General features: G+C 35.8%; 1 protein-coding gene across 3 annotated transcripts in view; it reads right to left on the reverse strand.

The window, feature by feature from the left end:
• CCNH (cyclin H) overlaps positions 1 to 24,775 on the reverse strand; it is a 26,090-nt gene extending 1,315 nt beyond the window's left edge. Inside the window, exons 1-7 of one of the 3 annotated variants that reach the window (XM_006913203.3) lie at positions 24,474 to 24,773; positions 22,173 to 22,295; positions 20,196 to 20,269; positions 18,826 to 19,036; positions 15,344 to 15,507; positions 5,648 to 5,718; positions 2,806 to 2,917 (exon numbers count right to left, since the gene is read on the reverse strand). In XM_006913203.3, the coding sequence (XP_006913265.1) occupies positions 2,806 to 2,917; positions 5,648 to 5,718; positions 15,344 to 15,507; positions 18,826 to 19,036; positions 20,196 to 20,269; positions 22,173 to 22,295; positions 24,474 to 24,590 (872 nt within the window). In that variant the 5' untranslated portion in view covers positions 24,591 to 24,773. Of the gene's footprint in view, positions 1 to 2,805; positions 2,918 to 5,647; positions 5,719 to 15,343; positions 15,508 to 18,825; positions 19,037 to 20,195; positions 20,270 to 22,172; positions 22,296 to 24,341 lie in introns of all 3 variants that reach the window. The other 2 variants (XM_025047841.1, XM_025047842.1) reach the window with 2 other exon arrangements.
• Positions 24,776 to 27,393: the final 2,618 nt, after the last annotated feature.

The raw sequence follows: 27,393 nt of genomic DNA on the forward strand, positions 1-27,393 counted from the left end.
GGGAAAGAGAAAAAGAATTATGGATAGGAAGACAATACCTTTCATATTGATCATTAAATTCAACATAATTCTAATGAAAAAATCTTAGTAGAAATTTTCATGGAATTTGTCTAACTCTGACTTGGGAAAGATTATGCAAAAACAGCAAAAAAACAACAGAAGTATGGAGATTTTGTGTAAGTCTCATCAAAACACTATATAAAAGCTATGGTAATTAAATGTATGGTATTAGCAAGGATTTAAACATTAAAATGATTACAGCTGACAGGTAAAACTATATAGAAATTTAATATATTTAAAATAAGAAATTATGAAATATTAAATGGCTGGTACGGCAGGTTATTTGGAAAAAATTAAAATTTTACCTCACACCATTCACAAACAATTCTAAATGGTTTTAACAGCTGACAAAAGGCAAAATTATAGATTTATTTAGGGTAAGAAAAATTATTTGGAGGTAAAAGCACAGAACAAGGACAAATTTATATATCACAAAGTAAAAGAAAAAAGAGAATGGCTATAGAATATATAAAAAGATGAGTATATATAAAATGAACTACAAAACAAAATATCGCAAAATTGATCAAGGGTTATAAGCTAGGAATAAAGAACACAAATGACTTAAACACAGAAACATTAATACCTCATAGTAATGGGAAATGCAAATTTAAATACTAATGTGATGCTGCTTTTTCACCTAGACAGGCAAGAGTTAAAGACTGATACTATTAAATGTTGTATAATATATATGAAAATATTAATAAGAAAAAACTTGTTTCGTACACAGATGCAGAGAAAGAGTTGGCAAAAAGGTAAACACTATAAGTTACAACAGTGCAGTTACAATTGAGATTTGGGTTTTGGTCAAATAGAACTTTGGTTTACCTGTATTGAATGACTTTAATGATATAGTCATTACTTATATAATGAAAAAGATAAAAGCATTTTGAAGACCAAGGAAAACAAATAGTTTATCCTAATGTAGTACTTATAAGTGTGGTCCATGAACCATTTGCATTGTGTAATAAGATAAATACAGAAAATAAGTGTGTTTAGAAACTTATAGAAATTTGAGATTAATTTTGACTTTAATAAAACTGAAGCTTATATTGTCTTTATTCATTTTTCTAGTAATTAATGTCATTATAGTTTACAAAAGTATAGATCTATAATGAATTTAAAGAAAAATAATAATTCTTTACAGTTTGAGAAGCACCCCTCAAGTACTCAGGTGTACAGAATTTGCTTTGCATGGTACAAAGCGGATAGAAAGTTTAGATTATATGGATCCATTCAGTTACCTAACTAACTAGTTTAGGATTGATAGTAGTTCCATGATCTGGAGACTGAAAATTTTTTCATTAAAGAGACAGATAGTAAATGTATTAGGACTTGTAGGCCATTAACAGATTCCATGACAATTACCCAACTCTTGTTCTGTAGTGTGAAAACAGCCAGAGACAATATGCAAACTAATGGGTGTGGCTATGTTCCAATAAAACTATTTCTAAAAACAGGTAGTGGCCTGGATTTGACCTCTATGAGCCATAGTTTGCCAACCCCTGGTCTAAGCCCATCAGTGTGAAAAAAAACATTATCAGTGCTGCAATACACTAGTGCCTCCTTACCTGCGGGGAATACGTTCTAAGACCGGCAATGGATGCCTGAAACTTCAAATAGTACCGAACCTTATATATACTATCTTTTTATATAGATACATACCTATGATAAAGTTTAATTTATAAATTAGGCACAGTAAGAGATTAATAACAATGTAACAATTATAACTATAATTTATGTAGTTTTAAAATAACTACTGTATGTACAGTGTGGATATGCTAGACAAAGGGATGATTCACATCTTGGGTGGGACATGGCAAGATTTCACCACGCTACTCAGAATAGCAAACAATTTAAAATTTATAAATTATTTCTGGAATTTTCCATCTAATATTCTTGGACAGCAATTGACAGAAACCATGGAAAGTGAAACTGCAGATATGGGAGAGACTACTATTTCATTCATTAAAGTCAACATTGTTTATTTCTCTGTAACCACACCTTCATCCCTCTTAGCTACCAATGAAACCCAGGATGCAATCTACCAATTTTAAGTTTCATATTAAACCACTGTTTGCAGTTATAAATAGTCCCATATTTTGTATACTTAATAAATCTCTGGATATTGTATTATACCATATAGTTAAAGACTTCGAATCATGTGTACCTTAAATCCTTGGAATGCTGTTCTGGCTTCTCCTATAGTAGCATATATTCAACAATTATAGAGATCAAAAACATCTCAAATGCATCTTAACATGCCAGATCTAACTCCCACTACATTTTAACAAATAAGGTAGAACTTTTGAATCAGAATGCATTCCACAGAAAATAGTTTTACCATTCCTATTACCTGCCCAGATCCCCAACTGTTAACACTCCTAAAAGCTGAAGCAGATCCTTCACTCTGCAAAGCATAAAGAGCCAGAATATGGTGATTTGCACATTCAGCCTACAAATCAGTAAGAGACATTATGGATCATAAGGAACACCCAACAGTACATTTTCCTATTCTATCTTCAATATAAAGTTTACTACTGAAAGAAAATACACCAAGTTTCCCTATTCTAGCTAACAGAAATAAGTCCAGAACAGTGTACTTGTTCCTCAGACGAGATCTCAGACCTGCAAAGAATCCAAAGATTAAAAGGACAAGAAGAGGTTCAGGGATTCCCTAGAAAGACTGTCTCATGGACAGGATAACGATTATATCTATTCTTGAAAAACACTGTCACAACTACTTACGTAATTACGTTAAGTGCAAGCTCAGCAGAGTGACATCTCTCTAACTTCTGTTTCAGAACAGCAACTTCTTCAGATCTGGGTGGTTCATATTTTTTTACCAAGTTTCTCATGCCTATGTGGAGATAAAGAAAAAAAAGATTTATACTAGACAATAAAAAGCTTTGTTCTCATAAGGGAGTTGAATAATATTTTTCTATCTCGTTATGGGAACAGCATAACACTCTTGAAATTATGTGATTATCCTTATCAGGATATGTATTCTGCATTAAAATCCAATGAACACTATACTTTTAGCTCAAGTAATTATAGCTGTCGGCTGCTTAGCCCATATCATGTATAGTAGTAGTCCCCAACCTTTTTGGCACCAAGGACTGGTGTTCCTATGAAAATCCAATGCCTGCTGATCTGAGGTGGAGCTGAGGTGGTGGTGTTAGTGCCAGGGAGCAGTGCGAATACAGATGAAGCTTTGCTCATTTGCCCACGGCTCACCTGCTGTGCGGCCCAGTTCCCAAGAGGACATGGGCTGGTACCGGTCCACAACTCAGAGGTTGGGGACCCCTGATGTCTAGCATAAAGATAAGCATGCTCTACAATCTAGTATTTTTTTCAAATCCCATTGTCATTTTGCTGTTTCAAGGCTTTTTAAAAATCTCTACATGGTTTAGCGAATATGCTTTGTTCCCTGCCAACAACCACATTCATAACATTCTATCCTATAGATGGTAGATCAAGAGTGTACCTCTTGTTTACAAAGGAAACCATTACTACACAACCTATAATAAAGGGAGGATTGCTTAGTAAAAACGTGTCAAACGGTGATCCTTTGCTTTAATAGAACCAATACGTCAAACCATCACCAAGAAAACAATGTCCTCCTTAGGCTAAAAGCAAGGACTTTAAAATTGCAGAAACATCCTCTACCTGGACTTTTTATGTTATTCAACTACAATAAACTAAAGAACATAAATCTCAAGATTTATCAGGGAAATGAGAGAAGCAGGGCTTATTATTAGCGAGCCACATGCTCCAAATGGGTGACTATGCCACTGACTTACTTCATAATGCAAGTAAAGCAGTGTTTTCAATTGAATTTGTACTTGTGATTCGACACCCTTTGGACAATACCTTTGTTCTGAAATATCATGAATAAGATATAATGTCATTAAAGCTCTGAGTATTTTATCAAGAGCTATTCTTATTTTGTATTAAAGTAAATGGAGTAAAAAATAAGGTACCGATATGAAATCAATAATAAAACTGGTAGCTATAAAATGAGCACAGTGGGTTATTGTTAAGGCCCCTACTACCTACTAAATTCCACGATCCTAATTATCAATGCCAGGTTACAATTAGCTTTGGATGTGAACCCTCTAGTGGTATAACTGAAGACCTACAGTTTTAAGATAAATCACAAATCTATCGTTCTCAGAGGGAAGTGCTCAAGATCATTTCAAGTAGGTATCAAGAAATGATACTTCTATGTCCTAAAGCACCTTAACATTTAAAATATAAAAATTACATCCACTTACTATCACTCAAAATCAAGATCTTTGGTACCATATTTTATTGGTTTATTCAGTAAACTACAAATTTAATTAAGAACAATGGCACAAAATGTTTTGGAGACAATTGACTTAATCCTAGAGAGTAGCCAGAGATCCAAGAGCGCTCAGTGTGGCATGGACAAGAATGAAGAATAGAAAGGGCTGAATACCTAGCCAATCGGGTAATTGGAGGTTCTACTCAACCCTTAAGATGGGGTTTTTCAATATCAGCATTATAGTTTGGGCTGGATAATTCTTTGTTAGGCTCTATTATTTCCTGAGGCTATTAAAAATTACTGCAAACTTAGTAAGGCTTAAAGACAATAAAAATGTATTCATAGTTCTGAAGCCAAGGAGACTGAAATCAGTTTCACTGGGTCACAATCAAAATGTTGGCAGAGCCACTATGTTCTCTCTCTGGAGGCTCTAGGGGAAAAATCCATTCCCCTTCCCTATTCCAGTTTCTGGTAGCTGCATCCCTTGGCTTGTGGCCATATTACTCTAGTTTTCATGGCCAGGATCTTCAACTCTCTCTCTGCTGTCTTCACACTGCCTTCTGTGTGTCAAACTTCTCTCTCTGCCTTTCTCTAATAAGGACTCTTGAGACTGGGTTTAGGCTCTACCTGGGTAATTCAAGATAATTTTCCCATCTCAAGATTCTTACCTTTATTACATATGCAACTCCCTCCTTTTTCCATATATGGTAAAATTTACAGGTCCAGGGATCAGGACAGGGACATCTTTGAGGGGCCATTTTACAGCCTACCTAGAGGGTTTAATGTGAATTTTATGTTTAATGGCATTCTTACCTCCACTCACTAGATGCCAGTAGCAGCCACTAGTCCCCACGTTATGGCAGCCAAAATGTCTCCAGATATTGCAAAAGTTGTACCCAGTTAAGAACCATAGTTTTTGTAATATCAGCTAACAAAATAACTAACAAATAACACATGTTAACTAGTTAAAGTTGATTTACCTATAACACAAGTTCCAAATTTAAATATTATACTTAAATTTAGTTCCCTTTAGATCTTTTTCAGTGCTTATCTCATATTTGTGTACACTTTAAAAGGACCGTTTTGAATCTCAACCTTTTCTGAATCGGATATTTTTACTTTCCTAAGTTCTATATGCGTGAAAACTGTCCTGTCACATAACTTCTGTTTCTCACCAATACATGCTTCATGCTTCTATACCATAATTTGATGAAAGTAAATATAAACAATAACCTGTTATCTCAAGTATCAAGATATTTATTTACAAAGTAGCAGTGTAATATTTTGTATTCTTTTACTTACTTTTCATTATATCTAGTAACTGTGACAAGCAAGTTCTGTTCTCTTTCAGCATCAGACTTTCTGATAAATAACTGGTAAGAAAGGAAAAATAATTTAATTTGTTGTACACATACAGCATCTCGAGAAAACCTGACAGCATATTTTTCTCCATGTTCATTTCATCAAGGTCAATTTTAAAGTTAATTTATTTAAAAAGTATTAAATAACAATACTTTGAACTCTACAAAACTATAATCTATAACTCTTATGGTCTTACGGATTTACAACTTAGGTTAAAAAATGTTAATGTTCAAAATAATTTCTATAACATAAGCTTTCAGAGGTATGAAAATAACAGTAGCAATGGTCATTACTTTTAACATTAAGTGTTTAATATATAAACCTTATAAGTCTAACTTCGTTTTACAGATGAGGAATCTGAGTCAGAGACAGATAAGTCATGACCTTGTAACTTCCCCAAAGTCACAAAGCTAGGAAGTAACAGAGGTAGAACCTGATACTAGTAAGGATTCTCTCTCCCCTTAATACCAAGTCCATGTTAACGACAGTTGTTCTTGAGACTAACAGTTATTCAAACCAGTAAGAATATCACCTCGATACTTTACAAATCTATTACATCTTATCTGCACCAAGTCCAAATCAAAGGTGTTAATACTTTTCCATAAGTGAATATAAAGTCTAGTTATCTGATTTCCTCAGAGCCAATGACCGTAGTATGAGAGTAAAATTCCTATATTTAAATGTTTGGGCTGTTATCAATTATAGATCAAGTTCAGGTTTTATGTACTTGTACTTGATCTATAATTGATAACAGCCCAAATAGATTCTCAAGGCAGAAGTAATCTTTCAAATATGAATGCAAAAAAAAATTCTCTCTTGGATGAAATAGTTACAAAAATAGAGACAGTTCTTTAAGAAATTTTGTTGCTATATGTCTTTTAAACTACCCAGGTTATTTATATTACATTACTTTGATAACTAAGCTTGATATTATATCTTCATTATCTGCTGTGGGAATAATTCACTTAATACATTTCTGGTTATCAGTAATTCAAAGTAAGTTTTTCCCCTTTTTCTAAAACTCGCAACTTAAGCATAAGGGTAATGTATTTTGTTCTAAGAGTTAACTGACCACATTCTTCACCTCTGAAACTTTAAGGCAGCAATTCTTAATCTCGATCTTGAATTAGAATTTTAATATTTTGACTTAAAAAAAATCCATAGGCAAGCAAGAACATCTAAGAAGTCAAACTAGGAAATGAGAAATAAAGATCTAAATACAATGAAAAAGAAAACCCAGAACTAACAACGCAGCATCCTATGAATTATAATCTAAACCATCACCAGCACAAGGGCTTTCCCTTTTTGAAATTAGCAATAAATGTAAAAGCAATAACCTATTCTTCCGGTCAAGGTAGTGGAGTAGGTAGACACCGTGCTCACCCCTCATCCCACAACCACGTCAAAATTATAACTAAATTACATCACAATCATCATTGAGAACCACCTGAAGTCTAACTGAATAGAATTCTTATTACCAAAGATATAAAGATGAAGCCACACTGAGATGGGTAGGAGGGGAAGTGATGGTGAATGGGCTGGTCCTACACCCATGGTGTGGCAATTAAGAATCAAGAGGGATATCTTGGCTGTGGAGGACCCCCTGAGCAGCAAGGGAATCCTAGCCCAACACTGGGCTCCCAAGCCTGGAACACCAGTGCTGGTAAAAGAAGTCCCTATAACATCTGGCTGTGAAAAGCAGTGGGGTTTGTGTCCAAGAAAGACAACAGACTTTTAGATACCTAGGGGTTGCAGGTCTTAAAAAGACCATGCACAAACTCGCTCAGTGCTCTAGCACAGGAGCAACAGCTTGAAAAGCATGAGGGATATAAGGGGAGAAACTGAATAGCTTCAGAGCAAGGGCTGGAAAGTCAGGGAGCAGAGCAGCTCTCTCCAGGATGGGACGTGCTAGCAAGTGCAATGATTCCTTTGTTGACATCTTCCTCTACCCAGTCTGCCAAATATAAATGTTCCATTAATCTGCTTAACACCATTTGCCCTGCCCTGGTGATTCCTTGAGACCCCACCCAACCCAACTTGGGCACCCAGTCAGAACTTCTTTCAGTGGCCCTTCCATACAAACAACCTGCCTCGGCCCACACTGTAGACTTTTCTAAAATCTGTCAAAGGTCCACAAACCCAAATAACCAGTGACTGGGCTCAGCATGCTATTATTTCATGCTAAGGGGCCCTGAGCCTGCAATAGTGGCAGCCAGGCTTGATTCACCGCATTGCCTCTCCCAGATAGCTACCAACCACATGTCACTTTGTAGTTCCTACCCTCCCAGTGGCCCCAGGCTGGGCACAGGCAGTAGCTAACCTTGGCCTGCACTGGAGCCCCTCTCGCCAAGGGCCCCAGATCCAACACACCAGTGTCCAGCTTCAGACCACACCGAAGCACCACCCAACCAGTTCCACAAATGACAGACCCAAAGGGTGGACCTGGCAGGCACCAGAGCCCTGTTGAAGTGAATCTCACCCTGTGGGGTCAGCCTATGCATAACAGCCTGTCCACTGTAGTCATGACCAATCCATAGAGCCAGTCAGTCTTGAGGGTCAATTCCACCCACTGATGTGTCAACAGCAATCAAGGCTCAACTATGAGAGGGCATATATAACCCACACAAGGGACATCCCTAGAGAATCTGGCTCATGTAACCGAGGAGACTGTACCACTGGGCCCACAGGACACCTACTACATAAAGCCACCCAGCTAAGACTGGGAGATGTAGCAAATTTACCTAACACACAGAAACACACACAGGGAGGTAGCCAAAGAGAGACAAAGAAACATCCCAAATGAAAGAACACAACAGAACTCCAGGAAAAGAAATACATGAAATGGAGACAAGCAATCTATCAGATACTAAAGTCGAAACACTGGTTATAAGGATGCTTAATAACTTAGAAGAAGAATAAATGAACTCAGTGAGAACTTAGACAAAGAGATATAACCCATAAAAAAAAGAACCAATCGGAAATAACGAATAACAAATAAAGAATACTTTAGATGGAATCAACAACAAATTAGATGAAGCAAAGGATCAAATCAGTGATCTGGAAGATAAGTAGCAGAAAACACCCAATCGAAACAGCAAAAAATAAAGAATGAGGATAGTTTAAGGGGCCTCTGGGACAACATCAAGTGTGTATCATTCACACTATAGGGACAGTAGGAGGAGGAGGAGAGAGCAAAAGATTGAAAACCTATTTGAAGACATAATGATGGAAAACTTTCCTAACCTGGCAAAGGAAAGACATACAAGTCCAGGAAGCACAGAGAACCAAATAAGATAAACCCAAAGAAGCCCACACCAAGACACATCATAATTAAAATGCCAAAGGTTAAAGACAAAGAGAATCTTAAAAGCAGCAAGAGAAAAGCACTTAAGGGAGCTCCCATAAGACTGTCAGCTGAATTCTCAACAGAAACTCTGCAGGGCAGAATGGACTGGCCTGAAATATTAAAAGTGACGAAAAGCAGGGACCCACATCCAAGATTATTCTACCCAGCATAGGTATCACTTAGAATTACAGAAGGTATAAATAGTTTTCCAGACAAGAAAAAGCTAAAGAAGTTCATCATCACCAAATCAGTATTACAAGAAATGTTAAAGGGACTTCTTTAGAAGAAAAAATAAAAATATGAATAAGAAAATATAGCAAAGAAATTCTCACTGACAAACACAGTGGATCAGCCAACCAAAAAACCAGTGCAAAGGTTAAAAGGCAAAACAAAATCGTGTAATTATGATAATAAATTAAGAGAAGCTCACAAGCACACAAATGAAGTAAAAAAAAAATGACAAAAATAAACATGGAGGGGGTGAGTAAAAATGGTAATGACTTAGAATGTGTTCAAACTTAACCATCCATCAACTTAAAATAGACTGCTATAAAGATAGCTTGGTATATATGAAGCACATAGTAACCACAAACCAAAAACCTACAAAAAATATACAAGAAATAAAGAGAAAAGAATCCAAACACGACACTACAGAAAGTCATCAACATACAAGAGAACAGAGCAAAAGAATAAAAAAGGAACAGGAAAGAACTACAAAACAATCAGAAACAATAAAATGGCAATAACTACATACCTATCAATAATTATAAATGTAAATGGACTAAATGCTGCAATCAGAAGACATAGGGTAGCTGAGTGGATAAGAAAACAAGACTCATAGATATGTTGTCTATAAGAGACCCACTTCAAAAGACACACACAAACTGAAAGGGATGGAAAAAGATATTTCATGCAAATGGAAACAAACAAAAAGGCTGGCGTAGCAATTCTTAGATAAAATCGACTTTAAAATAAGGGCTATGACGAAACAAAGAAGGACATTTCATAATGAGAAAGGGATTAAAGTGACAAGAGTATATAACTCTTGTAAAGATTTATGCACCCAACATAGGAGCACATAAATATATAAAACAAATATTGACAAACATAACAGGAAAGAGAGACAGTAATAAAGTAATAGCAAGGGACTTTAGCAATGCGTTGACATCAAAGGATAGGTCATCCAGGCAGTAAAATAAACATGGAAACAGTGGCCTCATATGAAACATCAGACCAGATACATTTAAATTGATATTTTTAGAACATTTTACCCAAAAGCAGAATATTCATTCAAGTGCAGTTCTAACATTTTCCAGAATAGACCACATGTTAAGCCATAAAGCAAGTCTCAAAAAATTTAAGAATACTGAAATCATATCAGCCATCTTCTCCAATCATGTTATAAAACTAGTAATCAGTTACAATGAAAAAAAAAAAACAACCCCAAAATACTCAAACACATGGAGGCTAAATAATACGTTACTAAACAATGAATGGGTTAATAATGAGATCAAGGAAGAACTCAAGATACCTTGAGATAAAAGAAAATGAAGACACAATGACTCAGAATATATGGGACACAGCGAAAGCAGTCCTAAGAGGAAAATTCATAGCAACACAGGCCTACCTCAAGAAACAAGAAAATTCTCAACTAAACAATCTAACCTTACACCTGAAGGAACTAGAAAAAGAACAGCAAACAAAGCCAAAAGTGAGTAGAAGGAAGGATAATAAAGATGAGAGCAGAAATAAATGATCTAAAAAATAAAAATAAAAAAAATACAAAAGATCAATGAAACCAAGACCTGGTTCTTTGAAAAGATAAAAAATTGATAAACCTTTAACCAAATTCATCCAGAAAAAGAGAGGACCCAAATAAACAAACGGAAATGAAAGAGAAGTGACAAATAACTCCACAGAAATACAAGGGATTGTAAGAAAATACTATGAACAATTGTATGCCAACAAATTGGACAATCAGGAAGAAATGGATAAGCTCCTATAAACATACAATATCCCAAGACTGAGTCAAGAAGAAACAAATCTAAACTGATCGATAAGTACTAACGAAATTGATTAGTAATCAAAAAACTCCCAACAAATTAAAGTCCTGGACCTGATGGTTTCACAGGTGAATCTTATCAAACATTCGAAGAATACCTATTCTCAAACTATTCCAAAAATTTCAGGAGGAGGGAAGACTCCCAAGCTCATTTTACAAGGCACAGATGCAAAAATCCTGATTCCCAAAGATAATACAAAAAAAGAAAATTATAGGTCAATATCCCTGATGAACACAGATGCAAAAATCCTCAACAAAATATTAGCAAACCGATTCAGATATATATTAAAACGATCATACACCATGATCGAGTGGGATTTATTCCTGGGATGCAAGGTTGGTTCAATATTTGCAATTAATGTAATACACTACATTAACAAATTGATAAAAACATATAATCAAGAGGTACAGAAAAAGTGACAAAATCCAGCACTGATTTATGATACAAACTCTCAGCAAAGTGGGAACAGAGCAAACACACCTCCATATAATAAAGTCCATATTTGACAAACCCACAGCTGATATCATACGCAACAGTGAAAAGCTAAAAGCGTTTTCCTTAAGATCAGAAATAAGACAGGGATGTCCACTTTCACCACTTTTATTTAACAAAGTATTGGAAATCTTAGCCACAGCGATCGCACAAAAAATAAAACGCATCCAAATTGGAAAGAAGTAAAACTGTCATTTGCAGATGACATGGCACTACACATAGAGAACCATAAACAGCCCACCCCAAAACTGTTAGAACTGATATATGAATTCAGTAAGTAGGATACAAAATTAACATTCAGAAATCAGTTGCATTTTTAAACACCAATAATGAACTATCAAAGAGAAGAAAACAACCCCATTTACAACTGCGTTGAAAAAAAAATCTAAGAATAAATTTAAGCAGGCAAAACACCTGTACTTGGAAAATTATAAGACAGTGAAGAGGCAAATAAATGGAAGCATAGACCTTACTCATAGGAAGAATTAATATCGTTAAAATGTCCATACTACCCAAAGCAATCTACAGATTCAATGCAATCTCTATGAAAATATCAATGGCACTTGTCACAGAACTAGAGAAATAATCCTAAATTTATATGGAGCCAGAAAAGATCTCAAATAGCCAAAGCAATTTTGACAAAGAACTACAAAGTTAGAGGTTCATGTTACTTGATGTTAAACTATATTACACAGCTATAGTAATCAAAAAAGCATGGTACTGGCATAACAAGACACACAGATCAATGGAACAGAATAGACAATTCAAAAATAAGCCCACACCTATATGGTCAATTGATCTATGTCAAAGGAGGCAAGAATATACAATGGGGTAGATAGTCTCTTCAATAAATGGTGCTGGGAAAATTAGACAGATACATGCACAAAAAAATGAAACAACCACTTTCTTATACCGTATATAAGAATAAACTCAAAATGAATTAAAGAGTTAAAAGGTAAGACCCGAAATCATAAAACTCCTAGAAAAAAAAACATAGGGAGTAAACTATCACTCTTAATAAGTCTTATCAGGCAATGGAAACAAAATAAACAAATGGGACTACATCGAACTAAAAAGTTTTTGCACAGCAAAGGAAACTATCAACAAAACGAAGACAACCTACTTAATGGGAGAAGATATTTGCCAATGATATATCCAGCAAGGGGTTAATATCCAAAACATATAAGGAACTCACACAACTTAACACCGAAAAAGATCTGATTAAAAAATGGGCAAAGAACCTGACATACTGATGGCCAACAGATATATGAAAAGCTGTTCAACATCACTAATCATCAGGGAAATGCAAATTAAAACCACAATGAGCTATCACCTCACACTTGTCATAATAGCTATCAATAAATCAACGAACAAGAGTTGGTGAGGATGTGAAGAAAAGGGAATCCTCATGCACCATTGGTGAGACTAAAGCGGTAGTACAGCCACAATGGAAACCAGTAACGGAAGTTCCTCAAAAAATTAAAAATAGAACTACAATATGACCTGGCAATCCCACTTCTGGGTATTAATCTGAAGAAACCCAAACCATTCATTCAAAAAATACATGTAGCCCTTTGTTCACTGCAGCATTATTTACAATAGCCAATATATGGAAGCAACGTAAGGGTCCATCAATAGACAATTGGATAAAGAAATTATGGTACATGTATGCAATGGAATATTACTTGGCCATAAAAAAGAATGAAATCTTAGCATTTGTGAAAACATGCATGAATCTAGGGGGTATTATGCTAACTGAAATAAGTCAGAGAAACACAAATTCCATATAATTTCATATTTATGTAGAATCTAAAAAACAATAAACTAACTCATAGATTCAGAGAATAAATTGATGGTGCCAGATGGGAGGGGCTTGGGAGGGCTGGGTAAAAAAAGTTGAAGGGATTAAGAAGTACAAACTGGTAGTTATAAAATAGTCACAGATATGTAAAGTACACCATAAAGAAGGTAGTCAATATTATTGTAATAACTATGTATGATGTCAGGTGAGTATTAGAATTACCGGGGGGATCACTTTGTAAGTTATATAAATGTCCAACCACTATGTTGAAACTAATACTGTATGTCTGTAATTTAAAAAATTTTAATAAAAGCAATGTGTTTGTACTCAAAAAAATTCCAAAGTAAATGTGAAGTTAATGATTCGAAAGTATTTCATCAAAGGAAAAAGTACTCAAATGATTATAGTTCCTGGGAATGCTACAAAAGCTTATTTAATTTGAAATGAGCTCAAGGTACAATTTCAATTTCGCTTATCATAAATAAATTATAATTTAGCAGAAATTATAACTAAGTAAATTTTAAAGAAGAAATAAACTAACTTGTACCTCTGGATGCTTCATTCTTCTCAATTTACAAAAAATCCTCTAAGAAAAATCTCACCTATAGAAGAATCTGCATATACACTGCATAAGATATGATGCTTAAACAGATTATCAATCATCTGGTTATTTGAATTGTGGAAAAGAGGCTTTCTTCCCTTAGAGACTAGAGGCTCCAAACTTAAACTCAACTGATATCAATTTTCTGCATGACTATCGTTCTAAACTAGGGCTAGGATTCATAGCTTGTTCATTATTATATTCCTAAAGTGTAGTACAGTGCATGGTACATAAAAGGCACTCAATAAAGGCTTGCTTAGAAATTAAATGGACTATAAACCATTTTCGGATTAAATATATAAATTTATATACAGCTGGTGAGCTGCATTTGTAGACAAGAGGCATACAATAAATTAAACAAGATACAAAAGCCCACAATCCCTTGTCTTGGATTTGTTTTGAAATACAGAATTGTTCATGTCCTAGTGTATTACCATAAATGCCAAATACACACTCCAGTGATGTTTGGGACAGTATCCTATCATCTGTAACATTAATTTTCCGAAGGAAAAATATTCCCATTAAGTTGATTAAAGACTAAAATGCATCTGCTTGTTTGCTGCCACCATACCAATGGACTTTGAAATTATGGATGGAGGATTACAAACACAGAACAGTTTAAGTTTAGAAAGTTTTATCTTTCTTCCCTAGCAATTTCTAGGAATGAAATGAAGAACTTCAAAAGCTAAAAAAAAAAATAAATGTAAAAATTTTTAAAGTCTAATTTGCTGCTAGCCTGTGCTTAAGTTATAAATAAATATAATATGGGTATAATATTTAGTTAATCTGTATACAAGCTAATGCTTTAAGAATCAACTTAATTCATGTAAAGTGTTTATCAAAGAGCCTGCTTCTCAGTGTACATTTTTTTATGTATTAGCTCTATTTATAGCTCAACTGCAATTCATTTGGCCATTCCCTAAAGCATTATTCATTCATTCAACAAATCTTTACTGACTTCTATATGACACACATTCTCTACAGCAAGAGGATGACGACAAAACAAGGCAGACAAATTCTGTATACTCATGTTCCTTACCAGTTCATAAAACTTCTAAATTTGTCATATACTATTAGCTGTATCAGTCTTTCGGGATCACCTGATTTACTTCCACCTTAGTTGTAAATGGATCATCTTAGCTCAAGGATATCTTACTCAATTTTTAAACATTTCCTTAAAAGGTGATTTGTTTCTTCCCTCAGTTGCACTCACTAACGCCTCCAGCCATAGGAGATATAAAGGACTATATTTGCAAAATGAACCTTAAAAACTCAGACTTCAGGAAGAAATTGAGTAACTGAGTCTGAATTAAGTTAAAACACAAATTAATACCTTTCCATAGTAATTCCTGCTCTGGATGCACTCGATAAAATGGCAGTCAGGGCAATTTGAGAAGGTGTATATAAAAGGTATGCATCCGTCAACGCAATTCTATTAAGAAAATCATCAGCTGTTTTCCTCAAAATCTCTGGATTCTCCAACATAGGATAGCGGGTCTAGAAAGAAAGTTTGCAAATGTTATTACTTGCAAGGGTTTAATGGAGCAACGACAGTTCAAAATATTTATGTTAACCAGGAAGTGCTTCAGTGAAGGATACTTTTATAAAAGTAACTCCTTTTCTATACTCCGGCAACAATCTTTTCATGTAAAAATATTTCGTATTCACCATTAGCATGTATTGAAAATACAATCTTTAAATAAGGAATATGCTTTAAGGTAACATAGCTAAAGTTTCCAGCATAGTTCTTGGCTATTCTGATTTATGTTAATCCCCTTTTGTCCTTTTCCAATTGAGGCTCTTAGAGATTCCACTGGGTCTGAAGTTGACCTAAGAATTACATACTCCCAGGTAAAAACTTTCTAAGCAATCCAGGTGATTCAATGTGAGGCCACATTTAGAACTAAAACACTGCCCCCTCATTTTGATTTAAAATTCCTTCTACTTAAAGTTTACTTTGGAGAAGGTAAATGGAAATTAACCTTGGTCTGATAACAGAATTATTTTTGAATATGCCAAGAAATATGGAAGTTCCCATATTTCCTGACAATTCTTATCTTTTAAGATGAGCCCTAAATCCTTGGATTTACATATTAACATTCAGGTCCCAAAGCAGTAAGAAATCTTTTCTATACTCTGAAACAAAATATCACATACAATTGTGTAGTCCTGCCAAGGTCTTGTCATTATCCTAAAATCTCTGACCTCTGATACGACAAATTCAGACATTCCACTCTGACCACCGCATTGCTCTTCCAGATACATTTGCTCAATTACTTCGCAGCTGTTTTTTGACTTCCTCTTCAGTAATCTTTGGTCTGTTATCATTCTACTTGCTTCCACTCACTAGTGTCCTCTGGTCCTTTCTCTCCTGAATATCCTGTCCCAATATGCTGCCAACACATTTCTGGCAAAATTCAACAGTAGGTGAATTCAATAAACCTACATTGGAACCATATCTAAATCTCTGGGTGCTGTTAAAGAAATAAATAGGTTCGTTGATCTCAGCAGGGCTTTCAATACTGCCTAGCTATGATAATGTTCCATAGAAAATTTGTTCTATTTTTCAGTGACCATGTTAAACATTTTCCATCTTGAAGTCATTAATAATTCTCAGAAACTCCGTAACTCTCATAAATGATCTCTGCTTTTAACAAAGATACTCTCATTTCCTGCCACTGCCAAATCCCCAGGCAAAACACTATCCTCATCCACCCTCTCCTCTTTTAAAAGAGGTATTATTCTAAGGCCAACCCTTCTATCTTGCTGAGAAACCCATGACAGCCCCGCTACCTTACTCCAAAAAGAAACCTGAGCTACTTATTTTCCACTTTTCCCTTTAAGTTTTCTTTTACTGCTAGCCTTCCACATCAGTTTCTTCCACAAAACAAAAACCATCCTTTCCTTCATTTCCAGCAGTTCCCCCATCTTCTAAATCCTATCTTCTTTTTCCACTGCAAAGACAAGCCATCTAATAATCCAAGTTATGTATACTTGTTTGCTCACCTATTTATTCCCCAACTGGCTCCAATCTGCTTTCTTCCTCCATACTCCATAGAGACTAATTTCACCAAGATCACAAATGACCTTTCTGGCACAAAATCCAGCAAATGTTATCCATTTACTTTAATTCTGTCCGAATTCTGAGCAGGACTTGGGAGTTGCGCATACTCATCTTCTAAAAGTAACCCACTTCCCTTCATTTCTCTAGAAAGTCCTACCTCTCTGGATATTCTTCCATCTTCTTACCAGTTTGTTATATCTCTCTACCTACCCTTTAAGTGGTCCTCATGGCCAACCCACTTTAAATTTTCCTGGGGCAATGATGCCCAAATCTGTACCTCCAGCCTAGCCATCCTCTCTGACTTCCAGACACAAATGACTACCCATTCAATGCGTTGCAGACAATGGAAATTCATGATGTTCCAAACCACATTGATCAACCCCCAAACCCTCCACCATCAGCAAATCTCTCCTGTGCCGGTATTTCCTGTATCAGAAAGTATACCACCATGTGCCCAGGCCAGAACCTGGGAGTTCCTCCTCTGTTCTCACTCTCCACAAGCAATTAAACCTCAAGCTCTACTGATTCTGCCTACTATCTCTGAAGCCCAAGCTCTCTCTGTACCCCCTGCTATTACAGGAGTCAAACTAACAGCTTATTAACTGGTACCCCTTCAACCATCCTAACCTGTTCTCTATATTATCATGACACATATAGATGTGCAATAAATACCTGATGGAGACTGATGCATGAGCTTGCCAACATGATTTTTTTAAGATGTAAACCTAATTTATTTTAAAAATGCAAAACTGATTTGCCACTCTCTAGATTTAAATCTTTCACTGGCTTCCCATTGCTCTATTCAAAATCCTTAACATCACCTCCACAGTCTAGACTCTGCCTTCCACTCAGGCAGCATTCTATGGCAGTCTTCCCCTGCAATCTCTAGGCTGTTTAGGTTCTTTAGTGCACCATGGTTCTTGAATCTGGGCCTCTGACCAGAGAGGCCTGACTGGAATGCTCTTTCACCACTTAATTCCTACTCTTGCTATGAATTTCATTTTAAATGACACTTTCTCAGAACTGTTTTCCCTTTTTCTCAATCTGCTATCTCCTCCTAAAGTATCCTGTACTTCCCCTCTGTATTACTGAGCACACTGTATATATGCTTGTCCTTCCCACTAGACTGTAAGGTGTATAAAAGCTGAAGCTGTTCTTGTCTTGTTCCTGGCTTTATCAGTGTTTGGCATATAGAAGGTCCCCAAATTTCACCTCTCAATTGAGATTAGTGAACCAGTTTCCAACTTCTGTTTGACTTTACTCAGACCATCCAAATCCTCTTTTAGAGCCAAAACAAAATAAGATGCTTTTATCAATGTTTATTTATTTATATTTTTTATGCCTACATATAGATTCCAGTTCACGATGCATTAAAAAGTCACTTAGCAATCTTTTAGTTTAAAATGAAGAATTTTTTATGGTTCTTTAAATCAGATCTATGACAGTACACTTCAGTTAAAAAGAATTATCTTATGTCTTTAAAAGCATTACTCTAAACTCATAATTGTCCTTATTATGGTCCCTGGACCAGTATTTGCTGATCTATTAAATCAGAAGCTCTGGAACTGTAGCCCAGCAATGAGATAACAAGACCACCAGGTGATGCACACCTAAGTTTGAGAACTATACTGCCCTTGAGGTCCAGCTGTAACAATTAAGATAATTACGAGTTATAATTTTGGATTCTTTTGGTTACAGAACGTTAGCAAAGGAGTATACTCTATTAGTTTCCTTTATATCAACAAGATTACCTTTAAATCAATGAGAAAGCCCTCGAACGGTCTATAAGGATTGTGGACAATAAGGTGGAAATTAAGTTGCTGTATAAGCAGCAGTTCATACTCCAAAATCTGTTCCAGTGCCTTCTCCTGTCCAAGGGGACTCTCCCGTAGATTTCCAACAAACTGTGGACTAGATACATTGAATTCATCTACTTTGCAGGCCAAAAATGCACAGGTGAGCCTAGAGGAAAACATAAGGAATATAATGAAGCACCTTAAGTTCAGAGTAAAATGCAAGTCTAAATTACACTTTACTAGGAAGTCATTTTCTCACACACACAAAGGGATAATGTATATACTCCGAAAAATATCTAAACATTTTATTTCTAAAAGTACATTCTAAAATTGCCTAATATTCACACGTGATTATGCTAGACACCGCAAGGCATTTTTTTTTCTTAAAAAGAGGGACAAATAGTTTCCTAAATTTTTAATCCATTAGACTATAAAATTAGGTTGAACCATACAACATTGCCACAGCATTCAACCATTACTAACTTAATGGCAGTTTCTATAGTTCCACTTAAATATCTGGAAGAATAATTGAAGAATATGAGTACTTTGTGTCATGAAATATAGATGGAAGAGAAAAAAATACGATAGTACACATATATGAACCATTTGAGTATGGGATGAAAAGTAGATTAAAGGAACGGTGTGGAAAGCCCGTCGGTAGAAGTCTCCAAGCGCATTTGAACAGGGGATTATTACCTCAGGATGAAACCTATGAAACTCTCAAAGATACTACATAAATTTCAGAGTTAGAAAGTAGTAATAAGATTACCACAAAAATCAAGATTGAAGTAGCAAGGGACTGACTTAGACTGGTAGAAATTGGACTTAAAAGGAGAAAAAGTAAACAAGGACAATGTGATTGACAGCAAGCTCTTTGATGAGTCTCATACTAATTTCAATTTTAGCTTTAATGGTAAGCATAGTGCTCAGCAGAGAGCAGGATCACAAAAGACCTTTGTTCAACTGTAATAAATATGGAGCTATAGGACTTGTAAACTGATTGGATATAGTGAGAGGAGGAGTTACTGCTAATGATTCTCACTTGGACTAACTGGAAGACGAAAGGTGCCACTAACAAAAAGGGATGTTAAGGAAGCTAGCTTGAGAAAAACAGAATTTGAATTTGGGCAAGTTAAAGTTGAGATGCCATCAGTATTACAGGAAGGGAAGTATTATTATAGATGTTTAAGGAGTATAATGAGGGATCTTAAGTTCAGAATAGAATGCAAGTCTAAATTATCCTTTACTAGGAAGTCATTCTCACACACACACTAGGATAAAAGTCTTCATAGATGAAAATCAATAAATAGAAGACTTGTACTTACATTATTATCCGGGGGTGATATTCCATTACTGAGTTATTAAGATAAAAACGCTTGAAATACATACAAGCTGTACCCTAAAGTTAAAAATACATATACTATCAGAATCTATTCACGTTAAATTTGTTAAAAAAAAAACTTATTTATCAAAAGTTTTTCTGAAAAGTTATCCATATAAAATACCAAACTTGTTAATTTTTCTTTAATCAAATAAATTGTGATAAATTACTATAGAGATGCCAGAGCCAAAAGACCCTTTTCTTGTCTTCCTCAACCCATCCTGAGTTCTCCTTCCTATGGTTACTGGTTCCTGGTTTATTTTTTAAAAGTTGTTTCAAGAATTCAGAGTAACAAAAGTGGCCCAAATTAGAAAAATTTCAAGGAGAAAAAATACAATGTTCACAGCTTAACCAGTCAATCTTGTAAAGAATATCGACAGCGTAACACGGTTGGTGCAGTACACCCTCTCTCTAAATCTACTCCAGATCTGATATTAACCGTGATCACTACTGCCAAATCAAACAGAAGCAGCATCACCTACTGTTTACTAACTGCATCCCATGTGCCAGGTTCTGTGCCAAGCACAAAACTATCATCTTATTTTAATCCTTACAGCTTGATGAAGCACTGCTATCTCTACTTTACAGAGAAAGAAACTGATTATCAATGAGATTAACTGACTTGTCACACAGCTAATAAGGGACAAGGCTAGATTCAACTAATACCTGCCTGTACTTTTAGCTACTATGACATTTGGCTAGAACCAATTAAATAAACGTTTATTTATTTTAGAAAAAAAGAATATTTCCTTGAAATATTTTGTCATTTTATGTTAAAAACGAAATTCTTCTTCCATTATAAATAAGCATGTTGTATAAAGACAAATTCCATAAAGAAGTTTACTCAAGGATTCAGTTTCTTTATCTGAAAAAAAAAAAATCACTTAAATCTACTACTTTTTGTACTCTTCCATGAGGAAAAAAAAAAAAAACAGAACTAAATCTGGAGATAGAAGCTAACTGAGTGATCTAAAACTATTCCAGAATCATTGCTCTCTCAGATGAAGGTCTGGTAAACTAAGACACTATGAATATTTTTGGACTTGATATTTTCAATAATCTTCAATTTTTTCAACTATAAAAATGGAGATTATTTCCTAGGGGTTTATTCCCTATTGTGTCTTAAGTTATTCACTCTCTATAATTTTAAAATTTAAGATACTTTCAATGAATAGAGACTTTCATATTTGATCTTCATGACAAACCTGTGAAATAAGGAAAAAATATTTTATACTCCTTTTGTTCTTTATCTTTCAGCTTGTTAATCTATCTTCTATAAAAAAAATACAATAGAAATAATTATAGAGACAGTAAATCCATATAGCCATGAAATTCTAACTACCTGTTTCTCTCACCATTGCCCCACTATAGTAAACACACACAGAGACAAGTGGGGTCCTCAGAACCATGTATATGAAACAACTACAAGACAGTTTTTTACCCAAAGAAAACCTCCAGCTTCTACTAATCAGGTTTAAAAATTCCTTATGGCATGAGTTTCAGCTGGGGTATATAATTACAAAGGATTAATGAATGTATTATTTCAAACATGTGTGTGATAGAGTTTTTTAAAAAAGCACTAGTCTATGTTCTGGTCCCAGTTCTAGTGCTCATTAATTGAAGACTTTGGAAAAGTAATTTTTTTTTCTATATAATGAAGATGTCATGACATGTCTAGCAGATCTCAAAATTCTTTTGACTATGAAACGAGACTTGAAACATTTTGTAAGATATGGTATAGGAATCCATAATTTAAGGCAATTATTGAAAAATATATGACAAAAACTTAAATACATAAATTATATATTTATATAACCAAGGTGCATTTTTTAATTAAGTGGATAGAGGACTGAGTTACAAATTTAGAAGGTCAGATTTCAGAACCTGAAGGAGATTATACTTCATCACTACCATAACTTACCACAACAGACCTTGGCATTGCTGGTTTAAACACTGAACAAAATTCCAATAATCTCTTCTCATAGTATTTGCAGAGTGTCATTTCTTCATGAGGCTCAAGAAAGACTGGATCATTTGGAAGAACCTTTAGATCACAAGTTACAACGTAAGTTCAGTGAATTAAATAATTTAAAAATATTTTTCTATCCAGATTAGTTTATATCTCCAGCCAAATGGAAATTCATACCTAATTTTCTCTTTATAGAATTGTTAATTATGACACAAAATAGCTTTAGGAAAACATTTAATAATCTAAAACTATACCATAATTTCACAATTTCTCAGTATGTCAGCTGGACATTTGCTTTAATAAGGTATAAGCAATCAAGATGGAATGTGTGCATACGCTCCCAGGTTTGATGTCATTATTTAGAAATCAAAAAGAAGATACACACTGTTAATGGCTGGAAGTTTTTAAGATTCCTTTCTCAGTCAGTAATTAAGTCACACAGGTTGAGGTAAAAATCAACAAGTTACTCAAGGATAATTCTGAGCCTGAAAACATTACCTTTTATTCATCTTTGTAAACTCTCTACAGAATCCACTAGATGATTAATACAATTTTACAACAAATATCCATTATTAGGTGCTGTTACTGGTTTAATTACACTACCCAAATAAAAAATATATTGAAGTCCTAACCCCCTAGTATAGGCATACCTCTGAGATAGTATGGGTTTGGTTGCCTAAACTGCAATAAGCAAATAGTAATCTTTTTGCTGGTGGAAGATCTTGCCTTCTGTTTGCAAAAAGAAAAAACATATCTATGAAGCACAATAAAATGAAGCTCAATAAAACAAAGTAGTCTGTACCTCACAATAAAACCTTATTTGGAAATATGGTCTCTGCAGATGTAACTAGTTAAGGTAAGGTCACATTGGAGCAGAGTTGGCTCCTAATCCAATGTGACTGGTATACTTATTAGAACATGCGAAGCTACAGAGACATAGGGAAGCATAACATAAGGATGGAGTTAGAAACTGGAGTTAATGGTGCCCTGAGGTTACTAGAAGCTTCAGAGAGCAAATACTGACCAGTCTTTATCTCAGACTTCTAGCCTCCAGAACTGTTAAACAATAAATTTCTGTTGTTTGAAGCCACCCAGTTTGTGGTAATTTTTTTTATGGCAGCCCCGGGAAACTAACACAAGTGCTAACTTTATAAAGACAACATGGTCTTGTGCTTTAGAGGAGGAATGCTGGAACTTGATTCCTTGGGTCCAAATCCCGATTCTGCCATTTACTAGCAATACAGCCTTGAGAAGTTATTCAACCTCTTTGTTCTTCAGTTTCCTTAGCTGTAAAGCATGCATAAGAGTAATCTATACCTCAGGGGGTAGTTATGAGTATTAAAAGAGCTAACACTTTCTAAATACTTAGAATATTGCCTGGCACACAGCACAATGCTACTACTTTGAGCAGCACAAAGTGATACGCAATAGAAGGACTTAAAGGTAAAAAGTATATTATCTCAGTTCCAACAGTTCTGAGACATGGAATACTTGAAGGGAAGCCAGTGTTAAATGGGTGTTGGGCACTGTCAGAAAAGGTAGTTGGGCGCTACAACAGGAAGAACCTGACTGTCAGGCCATAACCCAAACCATCTTCCGTCAATTAATTTGTGCAAACGGTCCCGGGCCTCCCTCCCTCCATCCTGCCCCCTACAAGCCAGGATGCCAGAGGTCTACCTAGAATAGCATCTGATAAAGTTAATTTCCCCTTTTAAAATCTTTCAAAGGTTCCCCAACCACTGATCATAAAATTCAAACTCCTTACTTCCAACTTGCAAGTTTCCTACCTTCTCCTGCACAGGTGTTCAGCTCCCGCTACACGGGACCTAGAACATTCCACCAACCCGCCATACAACTTGACCTCCCACTTTGCACCTGTGGCTCTGTCCTCCTCGAATGTTCGTTCCCCATCTTAGCATCAACTACTGGGAAAAGCATTCCCCGACATTCCCGTTTGACGAGTGAATGCCTCTAGTTTCACCATACGTAGACATCCCTCAAAGTCTTTTTCGCCATGTTACTGGTTACTTATCTACCACTAAACTATGGAATGGCGTCGGTCTCTGTACTCACAGCATCTGGCAAGGTGCTTGCCTGTTTATTAAACAGATGAACGCGCACCTGCGGAGCCAGGAGAGGAGGAGGGGTGCAGGGAGCCTCCTGGAGCCAGTGGGGTGGGGAAGGTGGGGGATGTCCCGCAGCTGTTCAAGAATTTAGAGGCCAGGGCAAGGGGGCGGCAGCCGGAGTCCTCACCTTCCCGTTCGCCACCGCTTTGCACTTGAATTTGCGGTTGGCGTCAGCCCGCAGTCGTGCCAGCTGCTCCTCACTGGCGAAAGTCCAGTGCCGCTTCTGGCTACTGTTGTGGTACATCCTTAAGTCCGAGACCAGGCCCAAGTAGTCTGGAGAAAAAGACCGCAAAAGCCACAACACCGTGGTGAAAACCGGCCACGCCACGACAGCCGAGGGCGTCAGGCCGCCCGGCGCGGGAGTCTTGACGTCACAATCACGTGGTAATTCCGTCCGCAATCGCGCTTCCGGAGAAGAGTGCGAGAACACCTCGCGTGTTCGTCTGGCCTCCGCCTGCTACGCAAGGGGATGGAGCCTATGGATTTGCCCCTCCTTTCTGTGAACCTCGGCTAGAGCTCCGCCCCTTTTCTACAAAATTTAAAGGAGAAGCGACAGGCAGGGTTATCTCAGGGAATGTAAAGTGAGGGTATGTTCAGGCTAACATAAATAATTCACATGGGGGGAATCAGAAATGGGGAAAGAACTTGGGAGGGTGTCAAATTTTAAATAGAATATTCAGAGTAGGCCACACTGAGAAGGTGACATTGAGCAAAGGCTTGAAAGAGTTGAGGGATTAGTCCTATTAATCAGGTGGGAGTCATTTGGGGGCAGTTAGAACAGTCAAGGTCCTAAGGCAGAAGTATTCCTGGCTCTTTAAAGAGAGTGTGCTTGGAGCACTGCCAACTATTTCTACTTCAGAGATAATTGAACAGGGTTGGAAAACCAGCAACAATGCATGTGTATTGTTCTTTACTGCTCTACCACAAATGTTACCCTATTCTTTTTCTGTGCCTTTTTCCTTGCCTTTCTGTTGGATTGGATTGGATCTTGCCAATCCTCTCTCCCTATTGCCATCTTGGAAGCCACGAAGTATGGTAAGTAGTTTTAGGATTTTCTTGATTCCCATCTTCATTATTGCCCCAAGGGAAATTTAAAATTAGCTGTTAGTATTTAAAATAGTTACATTTTTGTTGTTGTTGTTGTTACTAGTACTTTCAAAATTGCATTTGAGATACAAAGTTAACATTGATTCCGAAAGCCTTTACTGGTTTTGATGATCTGTCCCTATTCTCCCATGCATCAAACATTGGATTAGGAAGATGAATTTACCTACAGCAAATAATTTTTCTAAAAACCAATAAATAAAAACATGATGAGACACAGAGAATTTAGATATCGAAAAGGCCACACAGTTAAAAAGAGGTGGTAAGATATCTCTAACTCTATTTTCTATGAAAGTATTTTTAGAGGCTTAAGAAAGGGAGTTTTTTGTTTGATTGATCCATTTTGGCAAGTGTGATTAAGGGTAGAGTTTGCCAGAGTTATTTGAATTCCTGTAACTTATACTATTTGTAGTTCATCACTTTGGAGATCCAGACACTCGAACATTTATCGGTAAATTGGCTAAGAGAATAGTAATGTTGTTAACCTAAAAATCAAAAGCCAAAGTGAGAGGCAACAAGCATTTCTTTGAGATTAAAGAATAGCTATTAGGGAAGAAATGATTCGAGCAAAAACCCAAATAATGTTCTGATTATGGGATGAAGGCAAAGGGTTTTTATGAGAAAGAGAAGAGAATTATTACTTGAATAGAAGAAAGGAATTTCTCTTGGTGCTAGTAAGCTAATTTTTAGCTATACATGATTGTGCTAGATCTAAAGATTGTCCTTAGTTTTCAGTCCTAGTAGTCAGGATGTCTACTTACCTGTAAGCTTGACAGTGTTTGGAATACAATATTGGTTTTGCCCAGTCCCAAGGTTATTTTGCCCAGTTCAAACATTCCAGAAGTTTGAGGAAATTATGCAAAAGTCATTTCCTCTGGAGTGGCTTCCCTAGCTCTATATTAAAATGGCTCCACTTATATCAACTTAATTTAAGAAGGGACATGGCAAGTTATGAGTTCAATAGATCGCGAGCACCCTAAAAGACTGTATAATGAGGAAGAATAATTTCAAAGGAGAAACAGAAAGACACAAAAGATAGGCAGGAAAAGAAGTGATTTAGGTAAATGAGGGTATGTATAAAGCCTTAGACTCCTGACAGTTACGTATACCATGACAATTCTTTTTATTTATTTTTTTCTGAAAGGCATTTGACAACTCCTTTAGTTTTATGTAAAGGGAAATAAAAATGGGCATTTGAGAGAGATGGCAGAATATGATTTACACAGGGATATGAGTAAAATTGCTGAATGTCATAATTCATTTAGGAAGACAAATATGAAAAACCTGGTGTTTCTGGTATAACTATTTTTTAAAATCTTCAACACATCTTAGTCTATGAAAACTAACATTGACCATACTTTTGGGATCAGAAGAAATTGTACCTAAATTAACCACGTACAGAATAAAGTTGCTGTTGCACTAACATTAAGACTCATATTAAAGTGAGCCAGGCCAAATGCTGCTCTAGTCAGTTTGCCTGAGTGACATTCTTCTGTTCAGCCTGTTGAGCACATGTTTATTTCTTGTGCTCAAAAAATATTTCTTATATCTACAGCAGAAGGCAGACTGTGAGCTTAGATCTTGGTGCCTTTACCTATTTCCATTTCTAGTTTCAACTAAAAAGTAGCAAGTGTTTCTCTCCACTCTTATTTATTTATAGAAAAGTTCAAACATAAAGAATAGAGGAAAATGTATTTCGACAATTACCAATGCATGGTCAATTCCCTTCCATTTCCTGCCCTACTGCCATTACTTTTAAATCACAATCTCTACTAGATGGAGATGTTTCAGACAAACAACAAAAAACAAAACAGACAATCTATACTTCCTAGAAGAGTAATAGAAATATTCAAAATTTGACAACAAACATAGTACTAATTCATTAGGCACTACCCAGAAGTGAATGTTAACAGGAAGGATTACAGTGACTTTTTTAGGTAAAC

This window comes from Pteropus alecto, unplaced genomic scaffold (genome assembly GCF_000325575.1).
Source record: "Pteropus alecto unplaced genomic scaffold, ASM32557v1 scaffold20, whole genome shotgun sequence".
Lineage (NCBI taxonomy): Eukaryota > Metazoa > Chordata > Mammalia > Chiroptera > Pteropodidae > Pteropus > Pteropus alecto.